At 41.9% G+C, this 27,888-nt stretch overlaps 1 protein-coding gene across 2 annotated transcripts; it reads left to right on the top strand.

Annotated features, from left to right (window-relative positions):
* The first annotated feature begins 4,042 nt into the window (after nt 1-4,042).
* Nucleotides 4,043-26,722, top strand: BEST3 (bestrophin 3). 2 transcript variants are annotated; one of them, XM_003202072.5, is made up of 10 exons: nt 4,043-4,256; nt 7,849-8,018; nt 9,798-9,892; nt 10,415-10,648; nt 15,243-15,397; nt 16,090-16,167; nt 16,565-16,717; nt 20,173-20,253; nt 21,208-21,359; nt 23,508-26,722. In XM_003202072.5, the coding sequence occupies exons 2-10, from the start codon at nt 7,867-7,869 to the stop codon at nt 24,415-24,417; spliced, it is 2,010 nt and encodes a 669-aa protein (XP_003202120.2). In that variant the 5' UTR covers nt 4,043-4,256; nt 7,849-7,866; the 3' UTR covers nt 24,418-26,722. The 2 variants fall into 2 exon arrangements, with proteins under 2 accessions (XP_003202120.2, XP_010706356.2); XM_010708054.4 differs by lacking the exons at nt 7,849-8,018; nt 9,798-9,892 and having other exon boundaries at nt 4,045-4,256.
* Nucleotides 26,723-27,888: the final 1,166 nt, after the last annotated feature.

The following is a 27,888-nucleotide window of genomic DNA, read 5'->3' as shown; positions in this document are numbered from 1 at the left end:
TCTAGAAGGGAAACCAAAAGGAAAACAATGGAAAAGAAGAGGAGCAGAAAGCACAAAGAAATTAAATGATTTGTATATGATAGACTTTTACCGTCTGCTTCACTGGTCTTGTTAAACACCTGCTGATAGTATCAGCAGAAACCTGTCTAATTACGCAGTGCAAAAATGTTTTTGTCCCTGCATGGTTTATGTACGTCCAAAACACATCAAGAGAACATGACTGTAAAATATATCATTAGTAGTGACTGTCAGTGGAGCTGTGCATTTAAAGGAGCTTCTGACAATTGTTACTGCAGATGAGACTCAAATTTTTGTTTGCCATATATGCTTTTAAGGCCAAAGGACATCTTTTGCTTGTATTTGGGAATGATGCAAAGGATTCTCATCAAGAAAGATCTCAAAAAACACAGGAAGTGATAAAATTAGACCATTCATTGCAAATGTGAAATACTATTTCACACACTTCACAAATCCAACAGTTTTTGATAATCTTTTAGAAATGTGCTGTATTCAAACAGAATTTCTTCATGCTAAACGTATGTAAAGTATTACTCACTAATCATGTCCTGAAGATATCTTCATTTGGATTAATGATCCATAATAAGACTCCATATCAGTTTTGAAAGGTATGCAAGATTTGCAAAATCATTCCTTAACTACCAAGGTGAAATAATTAGTGGCTTCAAGTGTAAAGATCACTGGAACTCTAGCAATAATTTGCAGGTCCTTACTCATTATGATGAGATGTTAAGAATGTGCTATAAAACTTCTTCATTCACTGCAGTGCACTCAATTACATTTAAAAATCTCATATATGATGATGAACGTCCACGCATCCTATGGCGGAAGCAGTTACACAGCAGAGTGAGGGCAATAAAAATACAAATCCTTACAGAAGTCTTTTTATTCTACCGAATGCACATATTTATTTATTTCCTGCGTTACGCTGGACACATCAGCAGCCTGCTAGCCAGTTAGTTAGTTTGCAGCCTATCTATCTGAGCACACAATCATAAAATCATACAATCATAGAATGTCCTGGGCTGAAAAGTACCACAATGATCATCTAGTTTCAATCCCCTGCTATGTGCAGGGTCACCAACCACCAGACCAGGCTGCCCAGAGCCACATCCAGCCTGGCCTTGAATGCCTTCAGGGATGGGGCATCCACAGCCTCCTTGGGCAACCTGTTCCAGTGTGTCACCAACCTCTGTGTGAAAAAATTCTTCCTAATATCTAACCTAAACCTCCCCTGTCTCAGTTTAAAACCATTCCCCCTTGTCCTATCACTATCCACCCTTGTAAACAGCCATTCCCCCTCCTGTTTATATGCTCCCTTCAAGTACTGGAAGGCCGCAATATATAATATGCAATATACAATATACAATATACAACATACAATATACAATATACAATAACAATAAACAGAAGAGCTAAACTGAAGTGTAAGACTGCCATACAATTTACAGTAAAGGTAACTCATGCTAACATAGATGCTGGCATTGGCAAGAGAAGGCAGGGAGCTCATTAACCAGGGGCTCTGCAGGGGCAGCCACAAGCAGTACTCTTCCCTCCTCACATCATTTCCCTCTGCTATATTCAGGCTGACTGAAGCAATCCCTCCAGGTCCTAAGCAACCTGGGCCAGGAACATCCTCAGTGGCAATGGGATCTGCCCCACCAGGTCAGGATGTGCAGAGCTGCTCAGCAGCCTGCTAACAGGGCTCTTTGATAACAAAACCTTTTTCTCCTGGGGAGCAGTGAACAGAGAGGTGAGAACATGGCCTGTCTTTGAGGAAAACCCACTGAGAACCCATGGGCACCTTAGTGACAAAAGAGGATTTCCTACAAAACCAGTTGCAGAGGATATACACAGTTAATTTCTGCCTTTGAAAACAAACATGCCCTAAATCTTATGTCTTTTAAAAAACAACTCCACAGGAGAGAAATGAAGAGCTGCCTGGAGAAAAACAGCATCTGTGGCCTGACATGGTGGTGCTGGCATTTACTGTACAGAGAGAATCATAGGTAACCATAGAATCATTAAGGTTGGAAAGACCATTAAGATCATCTGGTCCAACCACCAACCCATGCATGCAACCTCTCTAGACCGTGTCCCTCAGTGCCACATCTGCCCTTTTCTTGAACTCGTCCAGGGATTGTGACTCCATCACCTCTCTGGGCAGCCTGTGCCAATGTCTCATCACTCTTCCTGCAAATAAATTTTTCCTAATATCCAACCTGAACCTCCTCCGGTGTAACTTGAGGCCATCATCATAGAATCATAGAATGGCTTGAGTTGAAAAGGACCAACCAATTGGATCATTGGGTTTCAACCCCCCTGCTATGTGCAGGGTCGTCAACCACCAGACCAGGCTGTCCAGGGCCACATCCAGCCTGGCCTTGAATACCTCCAGGATGGGGCATCCACAAATGACTTCCAGTTAGTAGATGGGCAGAATTACTTATTTTCAGTGCTAGTGGTCCCAGGAGTGAAAGGGGTTTGTGTGGAGGTGGTGCATGCCTGGGAGCCAAAGGCAGGTGGGGCCAAAGGTGATATTTAGAGTTAAAAGAACAAAGAGACCTCTTGTCCTATTGCTATTTACCTGGGAAAAGAGGCAGACTCCCACCTCCTGAGCCTCCTGTTCTGCAGACTGACACAATCCCAGTTCCCTCAGCTGCCCCCCATAAGTCTTGTGTTCCAGACCCCTCATCAGCTTCACTGATCTTCTCTGGACACAGTCCAGGGCCTCAATGTCTTTCTTGTAGTGAGAGGCCTAAAACTGAACACAGTACTCGAGGTGTGGCCTCACCAGTGCCAAATAAGGGGGGCAGAGGCTACCAAAATTTTATGGTAAGCAAAAACAAAAACAAAAAAAAAAAAAAAAAACAAAAAAACAAAAAAAAAAAAAAACATGTTTTAAGTCTGAGTAATTCTCGTAATAGCAACCTTAGGAGATCCCTGTCGTTAAGAACTTTCTGGCAGAGGGCAGTCGCTGTAATAGGATCGGGCAGCATGTTTTCTTATGCCAAGTCACCAAATGCTAAAATGATTTGTCATCTTTCACTGCAGGCCACTGCCTGAAACACACATGTCCCAGTCTCATGTCTCACCCGCTTTGACATCAAAGTGTCTTCCTCCTGCAACTGCCAATGAGAAGAAACGCAAACAATGACAGCGACTCATTTGCTTTCAGAGAGAGTTTTAATTAAATAAGTGCTCTTGGGTAGTTCTTGTGTCTTTTAATGGGGCTGAGACAGGGGGAAAGATCTTTCATCATAAAATGTATTAAGTCTATAAATCTTGCTTACTCTGTCCCCCTGTGACTTTTTTATTTATTTCATAGTCACATTATTCCATTCTCCATAGAGATTTATGTCAACATTTTATGACATCTCCCAGGCTTTCAGTCTGTCACCTTTTACAGCTGCCTCTTAATGCCAGGAGTCATTAAAGAGGGAGTTCATCTCATTTTGCGGAGGGGAAGGGGGGAAGAAGTTCCCTCCAGCCACACAAAGGCTGCTGTGAACAGGTTCACTGAGCCCAATATGGCTTCCTATAACAGCGACTACACCTGTTTTGAGGAATGGGTGATTTATGCAGTGTTCCCTGCAGTTCTGATTTCCCAATTCTGGGTAGCAGGTCAGCAAGAGAACAGCAATGTGCCCCAGGGGGTGATCCAGGAGCAGCCGTGGCACATCCCCCAGTTTGCCCCAAATTCGCCCAGGTTGTCCAGTCTTCCTATTTAGGTGCAGTCCGTGCCGTTCCCTAACGTATCTCTGCAGAGCTAGGTGCAAGGAGGCAAATCTTTAAAGGTCATGGTGGAAAATGGTCCTTGTCTGTCCCACTTTGGGACAGGAAGTAAAAGAAGAAAACAGGAGGTGCCAGCCAAGCCATGGCAAGACTCTGCATCCAAATGAAAGGGGTCCTTCCAACGGCAGCCGGCGTTATAATTATAGACTAGAAAAGAGCAAGATCAGCAGCTGCCGCTGCCGCTGCTGCTTGCGTTTGTTCCCTGTGTAACTGACAGGACAGAGGACTTGGCAAAAACAGCCTTCCAGAAGTGGAAAGTCATTTTAACCCCTGTGCTTGTCAGTCCTCTCTTCCCGGGACTGAGTGGAAGCAATCCCCTGCTCCAGGTTACGAGAAGAGCACGGGACGACAGCAGCCCAAAGGGATCTCTGTGTAGGACATCAGAACAGGAGGAAGGGTCTGGGATTTGCCTTCGTGCCTGGACTGCCAGATCCACGCAGCAGGTCAGTGGGCACAGAGCGTGCTCAGCGTGCTTTTGTATTTGGTTAGCGCGAATCTCTCTCTCTTGCTTGTTTTCTCTAATATAGCATACACTCATATATCAGATAACTCAATGACAAGGGGTAGGTCTGTGCAGAGGCACTATTTATCTATATGTTCTGTAATGTCCCTTTAATGGTCGGTTAGGGAACACTGATTGCTGTTATTTTTTACTGTGGTTTCTCTCTGAACACTAATGCGTCCTGAAATTCTAAGCCAGGTAAAAAACCCATTTACATTTGGTCTCAGTATCAGTAGGGAAAAAAAATCTTTTATTTTTAGGCACTTATGTCTAAGGACTTCTGATGATCTTAGCAAAAGTGAAATGCTTTATAACTCACATTTCAGTCCAGGCTGGAGAAAGTTTCTTGAGCCAAAGAGAAAGCAATGCGAGCCAATGCATTCGCTGGCACAAAAGGTGTATAACTTGTGTCATGTCATCAAAACCCTCAAATCCAAACCAACAAAAAGCCCAGCCCTGTATCTGCTGATGAAGGCAGGGCAACGTGATTGATAGGTAACTCCACAGTAGCAGTTACTGTGGTGTCTGATCCACAGCTCTGTCCCTCTGTGCCCCAGCCAAGATAGGCAGGAATGTGCTAGAGGCATTGGGATCGTTTGCTCTTCCTGTCAGCCTCAGCTTTAGCTTTTTAATTTCCTGTTATCATGAGTAATGTTAGAAGGACTCTTAGCCAAATGCTGCCCATGCCCCATGAGTTGGAACCACCGGGCAGGAGTCAACCGTAGATTCACATGAGAACTTGACACGTAAATGTGGGTGTGCTGTGCCCCGGTGAGGGTAGCTGTTCATGGAGGAAAAACACAAGTGTAGAATTAAATCTGTGTTTGAGATGTTGTGAGATCTAACCAGACAGGTATGTTGCTGTCTGTCATGGCTTCCTATAGTCCAAAGCAATCTTCAATCACCTAACATGACCTAATGTATATTTTAGGACATTACATTTCATCCTGAATTCCCTGTATGAGCCCAATGAGAAATGTTCAGTAAAGCATTTGCTTAGCAGGAGCTTACAATGCAGAATGTCTCAGGTTAGAAAAGGAAAGAAAACAAAGGCACCGCAGCCTGAAAGTTCTGTAAGAGTCCCACTTCTATTTGCCCCATTCCAGAGGCAGAAATAAAAATTTGCTGGTATCCAGCACCTCCTAAACTCATGTGAAGATTTTCTGCTCACAGCCAAGGGCTTCAAACAAAGCGCTAATAGAGGTGGCAGGAATCTGATTAAGTGAAATGTAGCCTCTGGAATTAAGCAGAGACATTGCAGATAAATAACCTCTCTCAGTTTAATGTAGGGGAAAATATTTAATCTGGAATCCTGTTACCATTACAGCTCTGCAGCCGTGGCCAAAATTCACCCCCTAGGCATTTCCAGGTAGGAATTGCTGTAGGTTCTCAGAGGAGGTGAACCCAATTTGTCCAGCTAATTAGCGCCAATTTTTGGCACCATGCAGTCTTTGATGCTTCAGAGGAAAGCCAAGGGGGACACACTACATACACAGATCTCAGTGATGGGAAGGAAAGTGGGGGAAGAAACACAGCCCTGTGCCCAGTTCAAGGGAGTGGCGGTGATGGTGGCTTCTGAACTCTATGGGCAGAAACAGCTGTGGGTTTGATGTGAATCAGTGTCTTCCTGCACAGCTGCAGTCCTTTTCCCTTCATGGTCCATGACAGAGGAAAATAAACAGAAAATTTCCTGGAGACCTCGACACCAGACGAGACCAGTTCCAATGTTTGATTGCCTCCCCAGTCAAGAATTTATGTTTTACTTCAGACTCCGTTTGTCTGATTTCTCCTTCTGTTCCCTGCACCCTGAAAGGGTACCAGCCTAGCTATAAGTCATCACATTATCAGATATCTTGTCAATATCTGTGCCTCTATACAGTTCCATTATGAGCTGTATATTAGTGGGGAGAAGGTTGCTTTGCTGTATTGTTTGAACACACAGTTTGTCATTTACAGGCAAGGGCAGAATTCTCCTACAGCTATCTCAGGACACTCAGTGTGCATTGACAATGCTTTTCTACCCTATTCTCACCCTGTAGCTTAGCCACAGACTTCTCTCCATGCCTATAAAGCCCTGTTTCTGTTCAAGAATGGAGATCTCTACTTCCATTTTCTTAAATGTTGCATCCTGACCACAGGCTTCCTAGCAGAAGGGCTGCTTGCTGCTTGCCAGGCAGTCAGCTTGGCTCCCAAAATGAACTTTCTGGAGTTCAGTGACAATAACAATGAAATTGGAAGGGATGTGCCAAGTCTTAGAAGCAGAAAAGCTATCATTTGGATGCTAGGAAATAAAAGCTATGCAACTCAAAAAAAAAAAAAAAAAAAAAAAAAAAGCAAAAAAAAGCCAACACCAAAAAAACAAAAATCTCAGAGCCCAAGCTGGCAAACTCAAGCAGACATTCGGCACATGGGAACAGACAGTCTGTCAGTAATAGGAGGCTTATGGTGTCTTTTCTCTGCTGATTTCCCTGATAAGTAAAAGTGGCACTTTTACAGATGAATTTTAATTGTCTGTTTTTATGCTCTGCACAGGAGATGTAGCCAAACTGCATTAAATTCTATCTAGCCATCAATTAACCGTGGGTTCATATTTTGTTCTGAGAGTTAATGACCTACACTGGCATCAAGAAAATACAGCCAAGAACCACATTTAGGCTAGTGTCTACATGATAACTACCTTGAGGCTTTGTGCTTGTCTTGTTTGCTCCCTTTCTTAAGCGCTGTACAAAACTGCTGTCATCCATATTTAGAGTTTTCTGTAGGCACATAAAAGCTGCTGTGGCATCCCTACGCTCAGTAAGCAAGAATGAACATCAGAACATACTATTTACCTGTACTTTTTTGGCACTGCTTTAATTAGGCTGCATTACACACTGTGGACCTGAGCAACCTCATGGCTCTTTGCATGGCCGTGCAATGCCGAAGCGAAGTGGTGAGCATGCCTGGCTGCCAAGGAGCCAAATAACAGGGCTCCCCAGCCACCCTCAGCTGCTGTTGTAACTATTAATGAAAGAGGCTGCCTCCAGATCTCATTTGCTTCTCGATGACCATAATTACCAAAGCCAGCTAGAAATACTGGCTGGGGAGGAAGGAGGCATTTACGAATTTTAGCTTTGCTTCTGTTGCTGGAGCACTTTAAATTTTTCAAGCAAATTTGCTTTCTTTTCTTTTCTTGCACCAGACTGGAGCAAGCTGGGAGTACACAAAGGCTTTGGAGGTGTGATGCATCCCTTCTGGCACTGCCGCTGCCACCCAAGGTTTGGCACTGGCCATGCCTTTGGCTGGTGGCTGGGGCCATCCCCACGTGCAGTGCTGCATCCATCGACCTGCAGGTCTCAGCGAGGCACAAAAGACCACCACACCTCCACACTTCTCTCTTTATATATAGAAACACAGCATGTATATCTGTATACATCTAGCATTATATGTGTGTGTGTATCTGTGTATCTATCTATCTGTACATGGCTGCATTCAGGTTAGGATATGCTGTCTAAAATGTTGTTGGTTTCCTGCTTCTCTTCTACTGTTTCTAGGCTCAGCCTGCCAAGACGATGACAGTCACTTATTCCAGCAAAGTAGCAAATGCCACTTTCTTTGGATTTCACAGATTACTCCTAAAGTGGAAAGGCAGCATCTACAAATTGCTGTACAGAGAATTTATTGTTTTTGCTACCCTTTACACAGCGATAAGTGTATTATACAGGTACACTCTTTACAATTCACATCTCATTAAATGTTGTACTGAAGTTTCACACTTCATAGCATTAGGCTGATAAGTGAGTTTGGGGCGGGGGGTACTACAAAGTTGGCTTTTCCTTGGACATTTCTAATGTCCTCTCATTTCCACATTTACTTTAAAGTTCCATAGGAAGCATGTGGAGTGTAAATAAGATACAGTCTACCATATTTGAAACGTTTAGATGTTGTACTGAGGAACATGGTTTAGTGGGGAAATACTGGTGATAGGTGGATGGTAAGACTGGATGATCATGGAGGTCTTTTCCAACCTTGGTAATTCGGTGATTCTATGACTATGACTTGAATGAGCTCAGTCCTTTGCCTGTGTTGAACAATTCTTCTGAAGTTAAGCTAAATAAGGTAGCCTGAATTAGTTAAGATAAACAAATGCCCACAGCTAGCTCACGATTTCTACCTGGCCATTATTGTTCTGACAACAAGCGTGCCTCTCTGCTCTGAGTGATGAGAATAGGCCTTTCATTCTGCTTGCTGTAGTTCAACAGCTACTCAGAGGTAATTTCACTGACGACACAGAAAGGATTAATTTGAGGCAGACGTTATATTTAGTCTTTTCTCAGGAACTTTGAGGTTTTCCTTCAAGCTAGAAGAGAATGCCAAGCTTTATTTTTAAGGACCTAATCCTGCAAGACTGCATGGAACGTGGCTGTGGTTTTTGCCTGTATGCAGCACAGCACCAGAGGAACATCTCCTTATTCTACTGAGGTGTGAGTTAAGCAGCAGCAATACATCATTTAGTGCAGTGAGCCTTTAATTGATGAAGTGCACTAACATTAATATCAAAATAATGATTCAGCTCTTACCTTGATCTGTAATCAGATCGCAACATTTTCTTTTGATGGATAGCAAAGAAAATTAGCATCTGTTTGTCTATGTTTAATCAACAACTTGGCAACACATTCAGTGGTCTATCCCTGAGCATTCAGAAAGAAAAAAATACAGTATTAATACATTAAAAAAACACCACTGAAGTCTGAAATTTATTAAATTAACTAGTTTCACCGAAAAGTTAAGCAATTAAAAAACATAGTAAATATGGAATGGAAAGCACTTCATGTGCACTTTAGACTTTACTACAAAACCATAAGAAAATCCACTAAATATTTGCTATGTGAAATCAAAGAGTAGCTGTAATACTCATATATCCAAATAAAATAATGGCTCATATTTTTGTATTTCGTTAGATAACTCTTGCCATGGAAAGAAGCTGCTGGGCTCCACTCACTTTCTACTACGTGGTGAATCTTTTCCCCACTATGAGATAGGCCGTGTTGCATTTTTCTTTTGGTGGATAAGCAAAATTTTGTGGGAATAAGAGCACAAACTGCTGCAACTATGTGGCATTTTCAAATAACAGCCAGTAGAGATTGGTAACCTTTTGCAATTCAAGCAGACATGAGCATTTTTGTCAAGCAGCTCTCCAGAAAACAGGAGAGCAAGCTCTGCTTGCTGATTCACCTCTTACTGTCATCATTGGCCTCGATGGAATAGCTTGCTAGTTCTCAATGTGCACTGATTCTAATTAGTAGTGCTAGTTGAATTAGGAAACTACAAAGGCAAGAGAATAGTACCGTCTTCTCCAGTTTCTTTATTACATGCTACAAGTGTTCAGCACTTTAAGAATCTGCCTGGAGACATTAGCCAAGCTTGCTCTCTTGTATGTATTTGCACTCTAGCTAGAGCCAGAATACTACAAAAGGACATATACATTTTATTTTTGCTGCAGATTTTTTCTTACAGGAAGCCAAAAGCGGTTCTTTGAAAAATTATCAATTTACTGTGACAAATACGCTGAACAAATCCCAGTAACTTTTGTGCTTGGTAAGTACTGGTTACATGTGAAATTACTCTCCAACACTGTCTCTGTTCAGGCATCTTGTTAATGGCGGTGCATGGAAGCGTTGAAGAGATGAGGGAGTTTAAAGAAGGTCTCCTTAAAATCAAGTTGCTTTTGTCACATCAACATTTATGCTCAGTTCTTAATATCCCAACAGAAAGTATTTTCATACATATATATATGTATAAACACATAGAGTGCCCACTAACATTGATACATGGTGCCTGACCTTTCAAAGCACTAAATACATTCAACATTTACTACAAAAGAGAAAATCTGGAAGTTTGTGTTAACACTGTATGAGATACTCCGCTGTAACAGGTCATAAAGTTGCAGTGTCTACTAGACAATAAGTTTTGATTGCATACTGTTTCTGACTTGACTTACTACATTTATTCTGGTACAAGGAGCAGCTTAGTGATGTGAATGACACTCTACAATCTAAATCAAAGTAAGCTAAATTGAAGCACTGAAATGCACTGAACATTTTTCCTTCTCACACACAGGTTTCTATGTCACGCTGGTGGTGAATCGCTGGTGGAACCAGTTTGTGAATTTGCCATGGCCAGACCGACTGATGTTCTTGATCTCTAGCTGTGTCCAGGGAAGAGATGAATATGGCCGCTTGATCAGGAGGACTCTAATGCGTTATGTGAATTTAACTTCTCTGCTGATCTTTCGCTCTGTGAGCACGGCTGTGTACAAGAGGTTTCCCACCATGGACCATGTGGTGGGTGCAGGTACTGCTGCGTCCTTCTCTGAGAATTTCTTACTTTCCCACACGGGTGGGGGCACAGGGTAGGAAGGTGTTTGCTTCATATAGGTATTCAGCAAGGCTTTATTTTCTCTCTACAGAGATTTGGTGATCTCCTCCAAATAGCAGAAATCATATTTTTACTGAAAATCTTGCATTTCTTAAAATTATTCCTTTGGCACAGATTAGTAAGCAAAGTTGTAGCAAGTTAAATTGTGCGGTGCGTATATACATATACAAATTCAAATATATGCAAGAAGCTTTGGGTGTTGAAAAAAAGAAATCCAGGCAGAATGCAGAATGCAGAATGCATGCATCTTACCATAAGAAATCATTTGTGTTTTCACCCCGTTTTCAAAATTCAGTTGAAGTTCTATTCCTTTTGCTTTTCAACAAAATTGTTTACCTGAGCCTGCAAGAGGTCAAGGAAGCTTCTGTCACTCTCCCCAGCAATCTGCTTCTAACACACTGGAAAATTACCACATTTCCAACAGGCTAATCCAACTCTGCCTCCCTATTGCTAAAGACAATCTGTTCCGAAAGAGACAAAATTGTAGACTGGAAAACAAGAGTTCTTTTTTTTTTTTTTTTTTTTTTCCCCCTGTATGTTGGAAAGCATTCTAGTATAAACAGCATAACTAAATATTGACAGTATAGGCATCTTGGTGGATTTCAGTACAGATTGTGTAGACTCTTATACATACTGTGCCGCAGAATTTTTGTTGATGTGGTATTGAGCACTTGAGGGTAGATATTGCTGCTACTAGCATTGAGTGATTAAGATAGTACTCTGTAATTATCCCCTCCCTAATTCCCTACAGCATTATATAACAGGCTGCAACATTTAATATGAACGCGAGTGGCAGAATCTGATACTTACAAAGCAATCATCACTGAAACAACTTGTGCCGATTTTGCATTTTGTTCTCAAACTGAGAACCACCGTGGTATAAGTACTGCTACACATTTCCCTTCTCAGCAAATGAACTGCTTAAATTTGTAGTTTTAAATCTGAGAGCAGTATTATGATAATCTAGTCTGACTCATCCACAACACATGGCATAAAAGCTTATTCACCATCTCCTTTTCAAATTGCAATTTCTGACTGAACTATAATACCTTCTAGGAATCCAAGCAGCCCTGATTTAAAATTCAGCTGAGTACAATGGAGAATAAACAGATCTGACATTCACAATTGTGAACTCACTGTTGAAAATGGATTTTCATTCCAAGTCTGAACTTGCATACAGTCATCTTCTAAGTCACTGGATTTTTAAATGGGTTTGGTTGTTCTTTTTTCAATTAGATAAAATCAATGTTTCCTATCAATAATTATTTATTAGCAGAGTGTATAGAGGCTTGAGAAAACTTAAAAGATTGGTCTTCTTTAGTGTCTCCCTTACAAGGTATGGTCTTCATATCTAGATCTTCCTCATAACTCTTTTCCAAACTCTCTTTCATTTTTTAACATTTGCTATGGAATTGTAGGCAGTAGATTGATGCAGAGCCCTGACATTGAGATGTTGAGTACTGTGACATGTGCCACAAGCATCAATGCTTAACAGTCATGAGTTTACAAATCCTGTTAGATGCAAGGTGAGAGAGCAAAGTTGGATTATCAAGAGTATGAATCTCGGAAAATGTGAGTAATGAGACAACAGCTGGCCAGAGAACAGCCCAAGACAAGCAGTAGGGAGTTACAAAGAGAAACATGAGGTATGAGCCCAGGGACATGAACGCCTACTGCTGGTTGAAATTCACAGACCCAGACCTACCGCTGAAATGAAGCACCTAATTAGTCCTTCACACATGACAGAGAAACAGAAAGTAGAACTATTATCTGCTTAACCTTTGTTAGCACACTCTGGGGACATGTGGGAGATGATCACCAATCAGATCCTTCTAACCACAAGATGTTATAGTTATTTACGTGGATATCTTGAAACAGTCTTGCCTCAGTCCATGCCATTTTGATGGGAGACCCAAATATTCCATGAAGCACTTTTCAGACACGATTATGTTCTCATTAATAATTTTTCCATAAGATTATTTTGGTTGACTCTATTCACATTACTGTCTCTTCATTCTTTCTTGGTTGTATCACTTGTCAAGATTTTAATACTTTTTTTTTCCCAAGCATTTAATTCCCTGTCATTCCTTAGATCATACTTCTCAAGATGGATCTTGAGATCTCAATATCTTGGTACAATATTTGCCAAATATTTCCAGTTTTCTGGAACTACCCCCATCTTCCAGTTCTTGTCAAAAACAACAGCTTTGTTCAGAATTTCTCAATTAATTCTTCGAATACTTTTAAATAAACATTTGATAAACGCATTTAAAAACTATTTAATTTTAACAAATGAGCTTTTATACAATCTCCTGTAATTTATGGAATAGAAAGTGTGTCCTTATCCAAGCAGTTACAAGTGCTTCTGTACTGCATATTGGTTTTACTGCAGTAACTTTTGCCAGCAATAACAGCAATCAAGAAATGTTCAATATTTTCTAATGTTTAATATTTTCTACTATCTATTATATATGTCCATCAAAGACAATGTTTAATTAGTATAAACGTGAATGCCTTGACTTTAAAAATAATGGCAATTTGAATGCTATTGTGAAAACAATGGTGTTTTGTCTTGGTTTTCTGAACAAAAATGTACCCAATTTAAGTGGAAAGCTGAACTGATCCCTGGAGCTTTGCTATTCTTCATGTTCCCCTCAGGCTATGTCCTCAATAATGACTTCCCAGAGCTTCTCCAGGGAATTTCATGCTCCAGACTGTCAATTTTTTTGTATCCTGTCTGTCAATTCCAGTATGATAAAAACATTCTTTTCCTATTTAGCAATAAGAAAGCTGGCCAGATGAAAATCAAAGATAGCCTAAAAGAGCAACGCTCAGGAGTCAGAGCAGTCATAACTAGCACGAGAAATTGATTGCCCAGTGTTTTCTATGCAACTCATTATGAGAACTGGCTGCAAACTGTGAAGGGACCTTTAAAAGCTATATCTTATTCTGCTCTTATATTCCAGGATTCTGCAAAAGTACCATATCTTACTGCTGAACTGCTTTTCTTCTAGCTCTCAGCAGCATGTCCTGTCCTTGTACTCCATCTCAGTACTTAAAGTATTTCATACCTCCTTTATTGCGCAGTTCCAAATATAAAACAGCAGCATCAATCTCATCAGGGTTGCCTCTTTTAACAAACCTGTTCTTGCCTTATTCACATATTTGTACAAGAAAAACAACTGTGTGAGTTTGTACACATTTATTTTTCACAGCTTCAGGTATAATTAGCAACATTAATAAGAGCAGGCCAACTCCTAGTTAATAGCTGGAGTCTAGAAAAATTAATGTCTATTCTCAATTCAAAATCGAATCTTCAGCACTCAAACTATTGTTCAAACTTATAATTAGTTGGACGAGTCCCTTATTTTGCAGCTACTTTGTTAGCAACTTTGTACTGTTTCAGAACTAATATCAACACAACAAAAGAAGTCTTGCATCCATCTGAGCAAAAACTTAGGTTTCCCAGACTTAAAGATTGCTCTAATCCCAGAAAATCTGAGATTTAGGCAAAAGAAAATGTTAAATTCATGAAATTTCTGTTGTTTTTCTTAGAGGTGTGGGTGGAAGGAGGAGAGCAGAGCAGAGCAAAGCTTTTCAATCCACAAAGCCCAAGGGCTTGAGGCATTGCTCCAAAAAGCGGGCTGCTCCCGTGCCAATCCCAGCCAGTGGAGATTTTGTCAAACACAGCCCTGGCTGCCCTTGGAGTTCTTTACAACAGAGGGAAGCGGGGCTTCACAAGGCCAGGCTGCCTCAGCAGGAAGCACGGTGCCCTCCCAGTGCCAGGCTGGGCAGGCTGCCAGGCAGAACACAGCTTTAATCTGCAGGCCCACAGTGGGGCCTGGCCCAGTGCACCGCTAGCAGTAGCACTTCTCTGCGTGGCTCCATTTCCTTCCCCTCGTGCCCCTGCATAGCCCCAAAGAAAATACAAAATCTGGCAGAGAAGCATTTCGTTGGCAGAAAGCACGCTCTCAGCTGAGTTCTGTTTCATACATGTGCTTATATGCTCCGTTTCTTGCTCACTACCTTGCAGATTTACCAAAAAATTATTAGAACCAGGTCACCCGACTGCCCCTCGGAACAGATGATGGCATCCTGCTAAAAGCCATTATTGCTGAAAAGTGATACTTTATTGACTGATGTTATCCAGTTTCTTATTTTTCTAAAAGTAGAATATGAAACTAGAGAGTAATCTAGTGAATCTGTACAAGGCTTAGTGCTATACGTATCTACAGTATTTCAGCAGTCACAAAGGAGAGCTGAAGCATAACAAATTGTCACATATATTGATTGATGGGGATTGCTTTACAGGTAGTTAGGGCAAAAACAATCGCTTCAAACAAGATCCATCCTGAGAAAATAAATAAAAAAAGGAGGCTACTAGTTAGAATCATAATTGGTGTTTTGCATGGTTCTATGCAAATATCAAATAAACATAATTATATATAACATAAGCTGCACTGTCAGCACAGAATAAATCAGCTCCTTTTTATTGTTGTTTTATAAACAGGTTTTATGACAAGACATGAAAGAAAAATATTTGATGACCTTAAGTCTCCCCATCTGAAATATTGGGTTCCCTTTGTGTGGTTTGGAAATTTAGCATCGAAAGCACGAAATGAGGGAAGAATTCGAGACAGTGTGGATCTACAGACACTAATGAATGTAAGTTGAAAAAGTAAACCTCCAGCAAACCAGTGTTAAATTGCTATGCAGTAGCTCTTCACCTACATAACTTGATTTAGAGCACTCAGCTCTCCAGCATCATCTAAAAATCTTAGAGAAAATCTATACCACTTTTCTGGTGTGCCAGTGTACTCTCAGACACACACAGGATAAGTTCACTGGGATTGTATTTATATGACTAAGAAAGAATTACTTGAAACAACGGTTTGGTGAGTAAAAGCCTCATTGTAAATTCATACTTGGCCCATTACTGTGGGGAAAAAAAATCTGATTGTTATTTGGTATTTTGAAGATTTTAGTGTCAATTTCAGGGAAAACAGTCTCCCTAAATATTTCATTAAGTGGCTCAACATTATTTTTATAATAAAATGCTTTCTCTCATACATCACTAAGCTATATATAAGATAGAAACAAAAGATCATTTGTGAAGAAATAGATATTATATTAAGCATTCCAACTCAATAAATTAAGTGAATATTCAAACATTACAATGAGCTGCTGAGTATTATTATTCTGTGAATTTATACGACACCATCTTATCTCCCTAACCTTTTGCATGTATAAAAATAGACTATAACTAAATGTTTGTCATTCTGGATTAACGCCATTTTAGTTTGTTGGGATATGTTTCTTCTTTTTTTCTCTTTTTTTTTTTTTTTTTTTTCATTCAGGAAATGAATAAGTTCAGATCTTGGTGTAGCCTTTTGTTTGGCTATGACTGGGTTGGAATTCCTCTGGTCTACACGCAGGTACCAAATTGTTTCTTTTATACGTTTTCTTTGAAATGTGTTTTCCGTAAAAGGGGACATTTGTGCCAAACATCCGTAGTCCGGACTGGCATCTCCAAGATGTCTGGAGCTTGTTGAGTATCAGCATCTGGCTAAATATTGAATGTTAAAATTAATGTTTAATGTGGAGATGTTTTGAAATCCTTGCATAATTTGGGAGAGCAAGGAAGCTCCAAGACATTTTTGTTTCCTGGATCTACCTCCTGACAGTGATTACTCTTGCATCCTCTTTATTTGTAACATTTTGTTCCAGTTTTGTAAATAATATTACAAAAGGCAGTTGGAGGCCTTTGGATTTGTGATGCCTTATGCATAAGACTGTATTATTACATTTCCAATTAAGTTTTTCTCTTTGCAGGTCGTTACTCTTGCAGTGTATACCTTTTTCTTTGCCTGCCTGATAGGCCGCCAGTTTTTGGATACTGACCAGGGGTATCAGGGACATGACTTAGATCTTTATGTTCCAATCTTCACGCTGTTACAGTTCTTCTTCTATGCAGGATGGCTTAAGGTAAGCTGGCTTTCTGGGAAGGCAATGGGGGAACCTTCCCTACATGAGCTGCTGAAGGTATCAGTGTCAGATTTGTGGCACACTAAAATCACCAAGGTTTCAGGGAGTTACACCAAAGCTAAATTCAGCCCAAAGTGTCCTGTAGTTATAAAGAAAAATTATCCAGTACATTGTTAATTCCACTCAAAAAGATCTTACCATAAGGAGTCTTCAGGAACCCAACAGATACCATTTCATTTGGAGCGGAACAGCAACAACTCCCTAAGAAAGCATTACTCTAGCAAAATCTGGTCCCTGGATGTGGACTATAAAGTAACAGATGAAAAATTTTAAAAATATTTTTCCCACTTGGCTATATGGTGGGCAAATACTTTTGCAGACTTGGCATGGGCTGAAAGGAACTAAATCACAATTTTGTCTTATGATCACAGCCTGCCTTTAGTTTCTGCTGCTAACTAATATGATGCAGGCAATTTAAGGTCTCGTGTTTCATAAGGCTCTCAAACAGTGATAGCTATTATTGCCTACAGTCTCACTGCATAAAAGCATTCACTAAAAAGAAAAATTATGGAAGGACTTGGATGCCACCCCTCAGCCCATTGATGCCTGGTTAGTTAATATACTGCTACTGATCTGATAGATTAGTAATTAAGTCACACACCTCACACTGGCTCTCTTCTTTGCAGTGAGGATCAAGATAGACTAACTGAGAAAAGTTTTAAGTAAAAAGCGAATTTGTACATTAGGGCCCACGTACTTAAAGGTTTTCTCTTGGGATTATTAATCATAGCTGGAAATTTTAAGTTCACTTTTGTTAGGATATAAATGATACAAAATTGGCCCTCTTTTCTTTAATGCCCCCATTTTTAGAGCTTTTTTTCCACAACCATCTCAAAATGGTAGGGTAAGAAAACGCAGCATACCTAGCTGTTGGACTGCAAGGGTTTTGGGAGGGGTTGCAAAGCTGCTCACTCTTCAGAGGCCTGCAGGGTAAGCTCCTCTAGTCCTGTATGGCAGAAAATTGTTGGAGGGGGAAGGAGGCTGCAGTATAGGGGCCAGCTGGAGAAGGGAGAAGGGAGAGGATCCTGCTGCAGGAGGAGCGCAGTATCCATGGATGTGGAAAACTTTGCACATGAGAAAGAGTTAGGATTGGTTCTTCCCTTCATAAAATACCTCTTTGATTTCCATTTGGTTTTGCCACCTGCTTAATGATGTTTATGTTTAATAGCAAGTGAGATATCTGCAGGCATTAAATTCCTATCTTTTTTAATTGGGTTTCAGCACCGATTTTCTTTGAAATTATAGATATGAGGCTTTGTCTCTAGGCACTGCCTTTCAAGGTTGTCCCTGTGGGTTACAAAACTGGAAGTTTCTCCTCCTGACCACCCTGCCCAATGTGTCAGGAAGCCATGGGGGATGCTTTCCTCTCCATCAACATCCATCTTTTCCAGTTACAGGCTTCCAGCCAACTCCAGGCAATAGATATAGAATATCATTATTACTGAGAAATCTTCTGCATAAGAAAATGAAGAGGAGGAAAAGCAGCTTCTAAAAACCAGACTTAAAATCAGCAGTGTTCCCTCAGACTGCCACAGAGTGCATGTCTTTCTGTTCTGAAGGTTAAAGCTGTTTCCTGCTGAGTGTGTTGGGTTTTGGCTGTCAGTGTGCATACAAGGCCAGTGCTACTGACTTCCAGTAACTTGGCAATTCCTCAGAAATGATGGCAAAACTGAGCTCATTCCTTGGCCTCAGGCCTGATTTGTTATACCTGCAATATAGGGGCAAAGTTTCCCAACACGTGAGACTCTGCTAAATCCCTATTTCATTGCTGCAATAGACAGATCATCCAAATGCAGGGCTAAGCTGCCTAGCATTGCATTCCTCTCCAGACAATAGAAGCTAGTGGCCAGGAAACGTCCTCTTTCCTAACCCTGCTCACTGTTTTTTTTTAGCTTATGGGAGAGGTTTTGCAGTAGATTTTTGGGCAGTAATTCCTAGGTTAACACTGAGCTGATCTGGTGCCTTCCCTGGAGACCCACAATGCCATTTGCATTCTGTCATAATCTTATTCCAGCAGCGACATAGCTGTACCCAAAACGTAATGCCCCAGGGCACACAAACAAATGTGAGCGGAGGTGTTCCCCTTCTGCTTCTCACTGCTCCTGCCTCCTTTTGTGTTCTTATAGTTTGTCTTCTCAGCAGTTTATTTGTCATTTCCACCACCAGCCAAGGAGAGACAGCAAGCAGTTAGGTAACAGCGCAGTTGAGCAGTCCTTAAACATGAGGCACATGCAAATAAATAGCCAGGGAGTGACGGCCTTACTATTATAAGTTATTTAGATCATAGCAGCCCATAGCGATCATTTTGCCCAACACCATGTTGAACGTGGGATTTCTCCACTCGCCCTGGGGAGGGCAGTGGCATGGCCCTGGCTGCTTCCAGGATCAGCAATGGCATCACTAGCTTAAAAAAAACAAAAAGGGGGAAAATGTGGAGGAGGGGAGGATATTTAACATTAGTTCACCAAGAAACTGAGAAATGAGTAGTCTGAATTTCCTACAGCTGCTTTTTTCCAGTTTTCCTATTTCAGATTTTTCTTCTTCCTCAGCAGCAGTGATTTCATCCCCACAATGTTTTTTTGGTGATCATGAGACCTGGAGCAGCCTCCAATTATTTTTCTACTTATTTAGGCCTTAGCACGTGGGGAGTAGGTGAGGCAAGAGCTGTCCAAGAGGTTTCCTTCACCTGAGGCACCTCACAATGGACCTGCCTGAGCTCCCAGAGCAGTCACGTCCTCCACAAAATGGTCCTTATCCCTGCAGCTTTAATCACTTCATTTACAGAAACAGAAACCTCCAGGCTGAATTAAAGAGCCAAGAGACACTGTGGCTTTGGCTACCGTGACAAATGACTTTCACTGGAGCCAAGGCTTTTGGTAGGCTGCTTTTCTCAGACCTTGAAAGGGATACAGTTAGCATGACCTCAGGTCAATCAGCAGCAGCCAGAGGCTGGTTTCCAGGACTCAGGCTGTGTCCTTCCAGAAGACCTCAACTATGTTGCCTAGAAATACTGAGTGGGCCAGTGGAGTATCACACACCACAATGCAATGAAAGAGCCTTCCATTGCTAAATCACTAATGTAAGTCAGCCTGAGAAGCAGTGAGGGAAGGTAATGATTATTTCATGTGACAATCAGAGCAGCCCGGACATTTCTCAGCTCCTGTAAACCAGGGCCAACAATCATGACTGACAGCACCAACGAGGCACCATGGTCTGCATGCATAGGGAAAGCAAGATGTTCCTCTGCTCGACTGGCACAAACATCACACTGAAGCTCATGTTATGATTGCAAGTGACAGGCAGGGAGAGAGATAAAAATCAGATCATATTTGCTCTGAGGCAGCAGTCCTGACACTGCATGTTAACCTCTATTCACTGTCTCATTTCCCTCTCAGGTTGCGGAACAACTTATTAATCCATTTGGAGAAGATGATGATGATTTTGAAACTAATTGGTGCATCGATAGAAATTTACAGGTTGCTGTTGTTATTTCTACTTCCAGCTTTGCAGTATCATAGGTCGTCATTACATTTAATCCCCTTTCTTACATCGAGGTACAAATTAAGGGCAACGAATGTCATTAAAACACTTTCCCTGAAGCAGTGCCTGTAGCTATGATCCCCGGATTGTATTTTCATAAGCTAATGCATCCTGGTTTGGGTATTTGGCATTGCTTTTTTCCTGACTAACATGCAAACAGCTGACCTCCAACTCTAAGCTCACCTCATGCCGGGAAAAGCAAGTAATGTGGGTCAATCCTGCCAAATCCAAAAGCCATCTACTCCCATTTAGATGAAAACAAGCTTTGCTAATCTGAATGTCTAACAATTGCAATATTGTATATTAATCTTCCTTTTATAATATCTCGGAGAAGATCCCGAAGCAGAGCCCTGAGGCAATAAGTGGGGCCTGTGACAGTGTCTTCAGGAGGGGCCGAAGTGTGGTCTCTGGCTTAATGCTACCTCAGGCTGCTGCAACGATGTTGCAGAGCCCTTTTGATGAGACCTCTTGCAAGGCCCTAAACTGGGATGGTCACATTTGATTCTGAAGGGGTTAAAATGTGGAAGAAATCTATCAAAAATTTTCCCAGCCAGTGGAACATTCAGAGGAACATAACACATTACACAGACTACCCACTGGACACTGGGATCACAAGTCCGTTTAACCACACCATTGGTAAAGAAAGGACTTCAGACCCAAAGAAACACCTTCACAGCACAAGACTCAAGTTGCAATAAAATTCAGACTTTCACAGGTGTAGGAAGGTATCGAGATTGGATTTTAGTAATACTGAATCTCTTCACAATGTCCAGAGCACACAGTTTAATTTAAAGGGTCTCTAAAAAAACACTGAGCTGAGGAATACAAAGCAGGTTATTTTGTATGCTGTAATAAATTGAATGTGACATGATTTATTCAAAAAATCTAAGGTCTCACTTCTGGCGGTGGATGAGATGCACATGAACTTACCAAGAATGGAGAGAGACATTTACTGGAACGATTCTTCTGCCCGGCCACCCTACACAAAAGCAGCTGCTGATTACTGCATTCCTTCATTCCTCGGATCAACAATTGAAATGGGGTGAGTGGCACAACAGTCCCTACTGCCACCACCAAGATTGCCACAGCTGCAGCCCCCACCTCTGCAGCTGAGGGATGTGGGCTGGTACCAGTGACTGCTGCAGGACCTTCACTGGTCTCCAGTGGCCAGTCTGCTCATTAGCACTCATCCAGACAGCTGCCTCAAGAACTGCATTCTGTAACACATAGTTAAGACAGTTTCCATTGGGGGAACGTGATAAAGAGGCATGGAGCTCACAGATAGGATGATACTGTGAGTGGGAAATGTCAAGATTGGAAAGGATGTTGCTGGGAGGGGGTGGGCAGGCTAGCGTTGATGGGAGGATGTCTTCAGCAATCCCTGTGCTCATACAGATTGCACATCCATAGCACATATTGTCCAATTAATAACTAGGGAATGCCTGGGGGGAGTGCTCGCAGATGTTCTCTGAGTATTAGACAGCACCTAAAGACAGTGACAGACTTCTTAATAATTTTCCTCTTACTATGGTTTCCCCATACACCACCAAACAGCTATTCCTTTGTTTGTTTGAGTAGCAGATGATGGCTGAAATTAGTCCAGATTTTTGAGAAGATAAACAGGAAGTGTTGAAATGTGTCTGAAATGTGGTATGGCCTTTAATTGAATAATAATCGAGGCAAGGAAGCTGGAATGGTCAGGATTTGTGAAAGGGTAAAGAAGAGGAGTTATACATGATGACCCTTGTTGTAAAGAAATACTGAGAGTCTATAGGACCACCCAGAGTTGTTGCAATCTATATTAGACTGCAGTGATGGGCCTGTCAATTTAGAAGATGTTGAGTTTAAGCACTTGTGACATACTCTAGCATAAGACAAGTCAGTATGTAAATATCATCCTGCCTAAGCAAAGGCCAGGGCAAGTCAACATTTTTATCTGAGTATGTTTTTAAAAGCAGTTTTTTTTGTAACTTCATAATTTATCTCAACAAGTTTTCAATTTTTCAGAAAAAAATAAAAAATCCAGCATTACCAAAACAAAAAATATTTTTTTTTTTTTTTTTTAAATTCATTTGGCCTTGGAAAACCAAACTGATGTTTTCTCATTTTTATTTCTCCTATTTTTCCAGCTCTGTTTGCCTTCTACTACAAGGAACAGTGCTTTGTATTGGTTCCTTTTCTCATATGCCACCTTTTCAGAAATTCTTTCATTCTGGGAAAGAAAAAAAAAACCTATACATTACTCAAGAGAAAAGATAAATCCATACACTATAATTTATTTTACTGTAATTACCAGGAGAAAAAAATAAATAAATAAATAACTATTATTAAGTCTGAGAACAATTTTTAATAAGAAGCTAACAACTCATAAATGCATAGTGAGATTCCCTCTGTCCTTCTGTATCAGTGTTGCCTCCCTGCTCTCCTTGCCTTGGGTTTGGCCCACGTCCTTTTGTAGAATTTGCCCTTAGGAAAACTGAATGGCCTTATTTGACTTGTCTTCTGAGATGCACCCAGACAATAGTGTGTAGTGCATGGTATGGCAGGCAAAACAATAGCTGTTCTCATTAACCACAAGGCTGGGAAGGGGAAGAGCACCAGCTACAGGTAAGACTTTCAGACACCCTGTCATGTCTTGGAATTAAATGAGGTCTGACCACCTGAGTCTAGCATTATTTATTTATTTATTTAGAAACCATTTCACTCTGCTTCCAGGAGTAGCTTTTTCATTATTATTATTATTATTATTATTTTTTTGCCTGAAGGACTCTCTAGATGTACAGCACTGAGCAGGCTTTCCTTCTCCCCCTACCCTCATCCTAAGCTCAAGCCAGCTGGTGCAGATGCCCAAAGGGCTGGAGCCAAATATGCAATACAGCAGTCTGGTTACGTGGCTCCTGACCCCAGTACGAAATAGAGCCCAGTGCCCAGCTGTGCCATCCCACTGTTGTCCTCAGAAGAGACAAATGGAGATGGAGAGCTTCTCTGGGTGACCCAGCTGGTCCAAAGGAAAAGGTGCTATTTCCTGGCACCCCCACCCTTTGTTCATCCCTTCTATGCCCTTCTGAGGGACACATAAGGGCTTTTGATTCCTAACATTTCTATCTTCCTGACAAGATAGTAGGATATTTGTGCACGCAGACTGCACACTTCCTACGTGTAACACCTACTTACCTACTTTATTTGGCAGGCTGGCTGATACCGAATTCCTCTATGGGGAAGAGTGGCCCTGGGAAGAGGAGAAACACCACAGACAACATTCAGTGCTGAGGAGAGTTAAGAGATTTCTCAGCGTCCACGAGGGCTCTTCCTCCCCCACTCACAGGCGCTACAACCGGCAGACGAGTGAGAATTCGGTGTTCTTCCCCGCTGATGAAAAGGGACACATCAGGCGGCTGCAGGAAATGCACACTAGGGGGAGACATTCTACCTCCAGCTTCAAGAGGAAACACGAAGGAGCTGACCGAAGTAGCAGACTTCACAGTAGCAGGGATCTAGGCCCTATAAGCGAAACCTCCAAGAATGAGGCGCTGCTCAATGACAGTGACACCTCATCTGAGACGAACAAGCCAGTTCCTGAGGTCATCATCTCTGAAGTTGAGGAAAAAGCACCTGATGTGCTGGACAAGCCAGCTCTGCAAGCAGAGAGCGCCGAAGTCACACCAGAAGAGAAGCTCCAAAGGAGCCTAACTGAGGCAGATGTGTCTCTTGTGGACCTTTCTTTATTCCCCCCAGAAGTGACTGCACACTTACCAGGTACTGAGATGCATCAGTCACTGCCTAGCATGATAAGGGAGCCCAAACACGAAACCCACAGTCGTAATATAGCTGGTCTCATAACAGATCACGAGAGAAACCTTCAGCGATGGAGCTTACCGAGCTTCCATAGTCCCAGTACAATGCCCAGTGCTGACTCTGCACATCCTGTAACAGATGCTGCAACATCTTCACAACCAAGGACTGTGGTAAGTGATGGAAAAAGCATTACTTCTGCTACAGCTCCAGAGACATTTGAAATGCACCACCTATTGGATAACCTGGATACCAAAGAAACAGCCATAGTAGAATTTTCTAATGAAAAAAGTAAAAGAAATCCTTAACAGTACTTCTGGTTCTGGCTGAGCTTCCTGTCTTTTCTTGAAAGTGGTTCTCACTGATGTTTGTTGGAAGGTCCATAAAGGCAGACATGATGCTCAGACAAGTCCTGAGCAAGATCCAGCAGAGGATTCAGGCACCTAAACACAAGGCACTGCAATACTTCAAGCCACTTGGTCGCTGGTTTCAAATTTGTGACCCTATGAGGAAAACACTTACGGAGAGGACTGAGAGCCTCAAAAATGGATTCAAACCAGCCAGCGCACATGGTAGTGAGGTGTGGGCTTGCCTAGAGGAAACACTAAGGTTAAGAAGAGCAGAGGTGGCTTTTTCCATTTTATGTGCACCTTGAATACTGCCGTGTAATCTGATGGATGCTCTTTCAGATTTAAATCCATAACATCCCTGTAAGACAACCGACACTTTTGGTTTCTAATCAAGGAGCTGGAAAGGGAGGTTTGGGCTCAATTCCTTCCTCAGCCCACTAAATTTCAATACTTAGAGGTATGCTTAAATAAATCAGGCACCTTATTGTGGCTTGTGGAGGCAAGAGCCTGCTATGGTCCTGCTGAAGCTATGCCACAACTGATTGAAAAATAAAAATGAAATACTTCATATTAAAACTCCATTAAGAAAAATGGAAAAGGCAAAATTTCTGATGAACTAGGCATGGGAGGTATGAGTCTTGGTCTGTGCTCCTTAGAGCATGTACATAGCTTATCTAGGGACCGTAGCCCTCTCTCAAGAAGGAGAGCAGCAGAGGTAACTGACCTGAGGCCTCCACTCGTGGGGAGCTGCAGCTGGCAGCACAGGCATAGGAAGGATTTTCAGCAGTTGTGGAGAAAATATGGCCTACTGTCTAGCTCTGTTATTAGCAACCAGGAACTGTTCTTCCCTCTGAAAGGAGACTTAAGCCAGAAATTGGAAATGACTCTGCCTTTAATATAAAACTCCCACAGATCCACACTTGGAGTCCAGTCCCACCACACCTCCTCAATATCTTTCTTCGCTCAACTTTCACCAGGGAGTGGAAGAGACTGGCCAGCAGGTCAAGGGAGGTGATCCTGCCTCTCTGCTCTGCGCTGGTGAGACCTCATCTGGAGTACTGTGTCCAGATGTGGAGTCCTCAGTACAGGAGAGATGCAGACCTGTTAGAGTGTGCCCAAAGGAGGGCCACGAAAACGATCCAGGTGATGAAACAAACACCTCTCCTACAAGAACAGGCTGTGAGAGCTGGGGCTGTTCAGCCTGGAGAAGAAAAGGCTCTGGAAGATCTGAGAGTGGCCTGACGGTATCTAAAGGGAGGCATAAGAAGGAAGGGGACAGACTCTTTAGCAGAGTCTGTTGTGGTAGGACAAGGTGAAATGCTTTCAAATTAACAGAGGGTAGATTTCAATTGGGTACAAGGAACATTTTTTACAGTAAGAGTGGCGAGGCACTGGACCAGGTTGCTCAGAAAGTTGGTGTATGCCCTGTCCTTGGAGACATCCAAGATAAGGCTGGAAGGGACTCTGAACAACCTGATGTAGCTGTAGGTATTGCTGTTCATTGCAGGGGGGCTGGACTAGGTGACACTTAAGGGTCCCTTCCAACTCAAACAATTTTATGATTCTGCCTTCATCCCCCCAGCTCAGACATCAGCTGATCCGTCTCAGCATAGCTCAGCCTGTAGAAGCCTTCCCAGATTCTCACTGTCCAGCTCTGCTCATCTTCCACCATTTTCTTCTCAGCATGGCCACTGCTAAGAGCGCACACTGATGCTATCCACCAGACTTTTGTGCATCTCATGAGCAATGACTTCGCTGCCACTTCCACTCACCCTGTCTGCACTCCCTGCCCCAGTGACAGTACTCCTCCAGTGGAGGCCATGAGGGGCCACTGAGTGGTTAAGCTTCAGTTAGGTCTCACAGAGGCATCTGTTAGATACTGAAAGATGTTAGGCTAGGGATGACAATTCTGAAGTCCCACAGTCTATTAGGCAGTAAACAAACAGTATATCACATGTAGCAGGCCAGTTCCAGGTTAGTTAAAATATTCCATTCATTAGCTCACAAAGAAACTAGTGCTGGGATGAATTATCAGAAAAATTTCCGTGCTTTTAGTCTATCTCACTATTGGAAACATCTTCAGGCTCTGACTTATATTAAATTTTATTTTGGGATGATGTTCTCCCTTTAGCACTACTTCTGGTAAACTATTTGCCTTAGCATAGTAAACGGACAATTTCAGCAGCCTCAACAATTCACAATTCATGTTCACTGGCATAAAGAATGTAGAATTATTGCATGAATAAAGGCATTTTGAGAAATACAGATGTCTTGACTGTATTGAACTGTCAAGAAACACTTCTGGCAGAGATGTGAACTACCATGCAAGTCAACTCGATTTCTACCTGGAACAAAGAGGCAAACTTACAGAAGTGAGAAGAGCTTGAAAAGACTGAGGAAGTGATGGGAACAACGTGGTTTTCTGACATATTTATATACTCCAACCCTATCAGATGATGTCAAATAGTATGACATGCATCAGAATAAAGTGAGGGACACTCCCGGAATGCTCATTATGATTTTCCACATATTTCTAGGATGCGTTTATGCTCCATGCCAGAATTCACAGACCCAAGCTGTCAGCATGCTATAGAGACAAATCCCACTGCCTTTAAAATCCTCAATCACAAACAGCAGATCTCTAACTTTTCCTGCACTTTCCCATTCAGTGGAAAAAAAAAAAAAAAAATTCAGAAATAATGGAAATGTACCAGAATTGTAAGTCAACTGCACGACAGGGAAAACAAAAATACTGGCTTCTGCCTCTTCGTAGATGCTTTTTTTGTCTTGGTTTATGAGAAGAAAAAAAAAAAAAAAAAAGTTTTCCAAATAAAGAAGTTTTCTTATGGTCATTCTTCTCTAAGGATGATATGCACAAGGAGGAGATAAGGCATGGGAGGCATGAGATAAATGCTAAATTCATACAGTTTAAACTTTCCCACAAAAGAAATAAGTGGCAAATGAGTTGCTATTGCTGTAGGCTGATAGCTGTGGTATGAAAAGTCCAACATAATGTAGTTGCAAATATAGAGTTGTAAAAACACACACCAGAGAGAGAAAATATTTCCTATCTGAAGGCAAAATCAGCACCTCTGAGATACCTACACACAAACCAACCCACTCTGTTAATACTTAACAAGCCTTACAGCTGAAGCCTTAAATCTCAGGCCCATGATGGTAACCCTGCCAAGACCCCAGCAGACACTGTGCTGCCTGTGTGCAGAGCTCATCCAGACACCTCCTCATGGCTGTCAGTCTCTATTCCAGGGTCACCAAAGCTGCATGGGTTCCTAGTTGCCCTACAGCTGTGCCCAGGCCATGGGCTCCACTCAGTTAGTCCCGGTCCATGTTACCAAGTCTGTACCCAATGCCTGGTGCTGAGACTGCTCCAACACCACCAAAGGTGAATACTATCCATATATACCACCA

Source organism: Meleagris gallopavo, chromosome 1 (genome assembly GCF_905368555.1).
Source record: "Meleagris gallopavo chromosome 1, MGAL_WU_HG_1.1, whole genome shotgun sequence".
Classification (NCBI taxonomy): Eukaryota; Metazoa; Chordata; class Aves; order Galliformes; family Phasianidae; genus Meleagris; species Meleagris gallopavo.
This window is presented reverse-complemented; position numbering and strand designations above follow the sequence as displayed.

What these genes read in the sequence shown, in the direction of transcription:
- BEST3 (XM_003202072.5), top strand. Translation starts at nt 7,867, where the DNA reads ATGACAGTCACTTATTCCAGCAAAGTAGCAAATGCCACTTTCTTTGGA. An exon ending in GCGATAAGTGTATTATACAG is followed by an intron (nt 8,019 to 9,797) that starts GTACACTCTTTA and finishes TTTTTGCTGCAG; the next exon opens with ATTTTTTCTTACAGGAAGCC. An exon ending in GGATCAACAATTGAAATGGG is followed by an intron (nt 21,360 to 23,507) that starts GTGAGTGGCACA and finishes TTTATTTGGCAG; the next exon opens with GCTGGCTGATACCGAATTCC.